The following is a 5,613-nucleotide window of genomic DNA, read 5'->3' on the forward strand; positions in this document are numbered from 1 at the left end:
CCAACTTACTAGCCACTTTGACTCAATAGTGAGTGTGTGTTTGGCTTGTAAGATAAACATCTACTAGCCATTTTGGCTGGTGATGACAAAAGTTAATTTAGAGCCCTGGTATAACCCATGTATTGTGTTGTATAAATGATGTGAATGTTATATAAATTGAGTTGCTAGCCACTATGAACTGTTATAGCCTATGTACATGTATTTTCTATATTGATGGGAAAGTGTTGTGATGTTTTGCTAATCACCGTAATCCATGGTTAGCCAGCCTTTGTCAGGGAAGTCAAACTCATTTTGGTTTAGGGACCACATGTGGCCAATTTTATCTTTACAGTTATTCTCGATTGCTTACACACAATTTTCGCAATCAGTTCTCGAATTCTCAAAACTCTACACACAAATTTCCATACCTCACACACAGCGGGCAAAACTCACTAACTCACTAACTCTGAACAATGCACGTCTTGTCTCAAAACAATGTACTCTCTTCTAAAAAGGTCATTTTGTTCTCAAATGACACACACAAGCAGTCATTTTAATACACTCTTATGTGAACCATTGAACACTAATATGCACAAGGTAAAACTATACTCAACTTGACACACAGTAGAAACTTATTTTCTTCACCGTTCTACTTACTGAAGAGGGTATTTTCTGTAGTAAAATACAGAAATATTGTTTTTTGACTCAGAGTACACAGATGTGTGGCATATTGTACATATTTTTCTGACATTTAAAAAAAATGCACTAATTTATTGTAAAATATTGGGATATTGGGAAACATATTTTGGAGTTCAAAAACTAAACAAATGTGTTTTCTCACTGAATCCACTCATGTTTTCATCAATATCACATGTAATGTGTGTCCTTATGGGGTGATGATTTCAGATTGTAAACCGGTATGAAGAGAGTTTGCCCATGTGATGAGGAAGTGAACATAGTATGGCAGTTGATTTTAGTATTTTGAATGGCAGTGTGTTCAGTGCGACAACCAGGGATTTTCTTCATGAAAATTGTGTGTAATCCAGAGAATTGTGTGTAGTGGTTTGAAAAGAGTGTGTTTTAAAACTGAAATGTGAGTGTAAAGAAGGAATTGTGCTTAGTGTTCAGTGACATTGGTTAGGGGAGTTGGGAAATGGGTGAGATGTTCCGAGAATTGTGTGTGAAGTACCAGAACTTGTGGAGGCAATCGAGAAAAACTGTAAGATTATCAACGCAATTGCCAAATTTCAGCTTCATATCGGAATCAAATTGCTAGTCAATCATTTTGAAGTATACAGTATTGGTAGCAGAATGGCAAATTTGTAATGAAGTATTGAAAACCTGAAACCTCAGACATCTGCAGCAACTTTGTAATGAGCTAAAGATTTACTTCTTTTTGACATACTGTACTTTGTATATTTTTCTCCACAAGTCTGGGGCCGGAATGAACCATCCGGTGGGCCGCATCCAGCCCCTGTGCCGTATGTTTGACACCCCTGGCCGATGTATTACTTGATAATTATGTTGACGGTAAAGTGTTGGGATGTTTTGCAAATCACCATTACCCATGGTTAGCCCATATATTTCTTTTGTAATATTATTTTTAGGGCTTTATTTGACCTTTATTTGATAGGACAGTTGGAGATGGTGACAGGATGCAGGTGGGAGAGAGAGAAGGGGGAAGATTGGCAAATGACCCGGGCCGGAATCGATCCCGGTTGCTGGCATAGTAACCCCTGCCACGGGCCACGGCTGGGCCAAGGCCTATATATTTCTTGATAATTATTTATGTCATTGGGAAAGTGTTGTAATGGTATGCTTAATTGTCCCTCCAGTGACCACTCCAACGTGCGGCGCATGCACACGGCGGTGAAGCTGAACGAGGTGATCGTCAACAAGTCCCATGATGCTCGGCTGGTCCTGCTCAACATGCCGGGCCCGCCCAGGAACCCAGAGGGAGACGAGAACTGTATCCTTAGCGACGCTTCCTCCTTGCTTCTTTTATGTGTGTGTGTGTGTGTGTGTGTGTGTGTGTGTGTGTGTGTGTGTGTGTGTGTGTGTGTGTGTGTGTGTGTGTGTGTGTGTGTGTGTGTGTGTGTGTGTGTGTGTGTATGTTTATGTTTGTACTTTGTGCACAATTTATTTATCAAAATCTGCACACAATCTGTTTTAACTAAAATTTCAACTGCTGCGTATGTGCATGCATATATGCATATTTTTATCTGTCAGGAAGCCATGGCTTTTGTTCTGTTGTAGACAAATACATATCCTAGGTGTTGTTTTGTTTTGGTATATTAAAGTAATACAGGTATAATTCTCTAGGGATGCTAACATTATTGCTGGCTTGCAATAGTTATAATGTAATGTAATAGTAATCGCCGTAGTAATAATGTAATGTAATGTAATAGTCCTTGACCGTCTGGCACAGACATGGAGTTCCTGGAGGTACTAACGGAAGGGCTAGAACGCGTGCTATTGGTCCGAGGAGGAGGAAGTGAGGTCATCACCATCTACTCCTGATCTGCAAAGAATCGAGAAAGGAAAGGAAAGCAAAGAAGAAGAAGAGGAAAAAAAGAAAGAAATGTGACGTTTTTATTTTTTGCCAACAAGTGAGGGAGCAACAAGGGAGGTCTTAACTTGGAGCTGTGCCTCCGGAATATCCAACCCTACTCCAACCCCCCGATCCCCCCAAACCCCGCACCAGCCCAGTATACCAATGGACAACTACAGAACTAAAGGCATTTTGCATTGTTGTAGTCGCCCCTCCCCACCACTCACCATCCAGATATCCACCACTTCCAGCCGCCCAGAGTATGGATACCGACCAACATATCGCATCGTCCCCCCTGCCCGTGAAACCTCCTTCGCTAGTCCTCCATGATGAGTTTTTTTTTATTATGGCCATTAATGTTCTCACGTTATACCACTTCCTGTCCGCGAAGAAGACCACTCGAGAAACCCTTTTGAAAAAGCCAATCCACATTCCACCCTGTTCCTGGAGTGTGCCGAGTATTAACTTTATTTTTTGTTTGTTTTAGTTTTTGTGTGCCCTTGTGCGGACCTGTGCATATGTGTGTGTGTGTGTGTGTGAGAGCGAGAGATAGAGAGAGAGAGAGAGAGAGAGAGGAAGAAACAGACAGAGAGAGAGAGAGAGGAGTGGGGGTGGCTCCAGTGTAAGGCCTATGACTTAAATTCTTCAAAGGTTACAAGATGGGAGTGAGGGGGGAAAAAATAAAATCGGGGACCATTGGTGAGCTGGCAAATAGGACAGACAGACAGACAGACAAACCGTGTGTGTGTGTGTGTGTGTGTGTGTGTGTGTGTGTGTGTGTGTGTGTGTGTGTGTGTGTGTGTGTGTGTGTGTGTGTGTGTGTGTGTGTGTGTGTGTGTGTGTGTGTGTGTGTGTGTGTGTGTGTGTGTGTGCGCAGAGCAGTGATGTGGACCAATGATTAAACCACTCAAAAACGCAGTGGAACAGAAGGGAGCGGAGCAGAGCTGTGTGTTCCATTGGAGTGACTCAGGGTCTCAGGAGTAGCTTCAGTAGGTTTGATATTGGACCAGGTGTGACAGGGTTGCTCGACCGTGTGTGTGTGCGCGCGTGTGTGTCTGTGTCTGTGTGAAAGAGAGAGAGAGAATGAGAGCGAGAGAAAGACAGTGTGCTCTACAGTGTCGATTGAGGGAGATTGTACTCTTTGTACAATAACAAAAGTGTGTGTGTGTGTGTCCGTGCCCGTGTGAGTGTGTGCGTGCATGTGTGTGTGACTGAGTATGTGTGAGGCTGTGTGTCTGTTTCAGGTAACTCGTACTCTCTGTACAACAACAAAAGTCAGCTTATTGGATATGTGTGATCACCAAGAGGAGTGTGGTGTTGGTTCTTGGTTACGAGCCATGTAAATGAATGTGTTCATTTGTGCGTGCGTGCGTGTGTGTGTGTGTGTGTGTGCGCGCGCGCGCGTGCGCGCGTGTGCCATGCGCTGAAGCTGGAGCTGGAATTTATTTTGGAGGGGAAATGGGTTGCCAGATGTCAAAATGGGTTAACAGTGTTGTAGCAATATACTGTAGATGTGGCGTTGTTGCATATTGGACCACAACCGAAACCATCACAAAAGCATGCTGTTTCAAAGATGTCTAAAGTGTTCTAACTGTGGTCTGCAAAAAAGCTGTGTGAGTGTGCGTGCCTACGTGCATGAGTTTGAGAGACAGTGTGAGTGTGAGAGGCGTGCGTGTGTGCGTGCGTGTGCGTGTGTGTGTGTGTGTGTGTGTGTGTGTGTGTGTGTGTGTGTGTTTGTGTGTGTCAGTGTGTGTCAGTCAGAGTGATAGGGAAAGTATGCGTGGTCATGAAATTGCTTGTATAATCCAACGGGCAAAGATACTGTATCGGTGCGCCATTGTGTTTTTTGCTCGACACCTTTGCTATCTTGTGCTGTCCAATCCACCACCAAATCTATACCTCCTCTGCCATCGTATCATGCAGTCTCTGAGCTGTGTGTGTGTGCGTGTGTGCGCGCGTGTGTGTGTCCACGCCTGTGTGTGTTTGTGGGCACTTGTGTACGTCAGCTGCCTACATTGACGCCTGTGAACTCAGCTTATCAAGTAAATGAGGAGAGGAGTGGGGAAGGAGGCATTTTTATTACACTTACCTTGTCTCTCAGTGTTGTTCATTTCATGTGCAGGGATTGTATTTTTTTGTCTTATTTCTTGGCTTGTATATACTCAAAGATGTCCCAGGTTTTATCTTCTTTTTTTAAAAAAACGTCATCCGTTGGAAAAATGGACAACTGCTTCGGAACTGGGAATAAACCAATTTTGTGAAGAAAAAAAAACTTGTCTCTGTCATTTGTTGTCTATTCGTATTTGTATATTTTGGTGCTTATACCCACATGCAGTGTTAAATAGGAATCACATTTGCCTAGTACACTTGAGGAATTAGCCTACAGTCAGGGCCCCTGACTGTTTTTACCAGGCTCGGGACGGGACAAAACAATCTGAAAAGGCACCCTCTCTCCCTGGGCCCAGGACACCCGACCCGTTGGACCTCCTCTGTCAGCCGTCCTGACTACAGTACATTTTAGCCCTCTGCACACCCAGCGTGTCACTGTAGACAAAATGAAATAAGTGCATGGTTAAGTCAACAAGTAATGCATGCTATTGGCTATTTTATTATTATTATTGTAGAAAAACATCACATACTTTGTTAAAGTCGAAACAGTCTGCCAGGGGTTATATCGTGTAAATATAGTACATAAAGAAAAGAACAGAAATATGAAAATAAATAAAATCACATAAATGCATCGTGCAGCACAAAGAGGGTATAGTTTTCACAGCTTTCTTATTAGGCTATTGGCAATATTAGCACACACATATTGTGCACATGCTGCATCATCAGTAGGATAAAATGTATAAATGTGTCCCTCAGAAGGGAATACTCCAGTTAAATTCTAATAAATCTATAAATTCTTCATTTTCTCATTAGTCTTACAGACTTTATCCACTTCAGTAGTGGGGTAATGGTTGTGTCAAAAAAATGGGGGTAATGGTTGTGTCAAAAAATGCAAAACCATCTTCCAGCAAATATGAATCTTATGAACCCCGCCCAAGCGGATAATGCGACACTTCCGTTCACTGAAGCAACCC

The 5,613-nt window shown here is 42.8% G+C and overlaps 1 protein-coding gene across 2 annotated transcripts in view; it reads left to right on the plus strand.

Moving 5' to 3' along the window:
* The window catches only part of LOC134436946 (solute carrier family 12 member 6-like), an 82,360-nt gene extending 77,565 nt beyond the window's left edge, over positions 1-4,795 (plus strand). For both annotated transcript variants that reach the window (XM_063186317.1, XM_063186318.1), the window contains 2 exons: positions 1,815-1,948; positions 2,408-4,795. In XM_063186317.1, the coding sequence (XP_063042387.1) occupies positions 1,815-1,948; positions 2,408-2,499 (226 nt within the window). In that variant the 3' untranslated portion in view covers positions 2,500-4,795. The remainder of the gene's footprint in view (positions 1-1,814; positions 1,949-2,407) is intronic.
* Positions 4,796-5,613: the final 818 nt, after the last annotated feature.

Source organism: Engraulis encrasicolus, chromosome 21, assembly GCF_034702125.1.
Source record: "Engraulis encrasicolus isolate BLACKSEA-1 chromosome 21, IST_EnEncr_1.0, whole genome shotgun sequence".
NCBI classification, from domain to species: domain Eukaryota; kingdom Metazoa; phylum Chordata; class Actinopteri; order Clupeiformes; family Engraulidae; genus Engraulis; species Engraulis encrasicolus.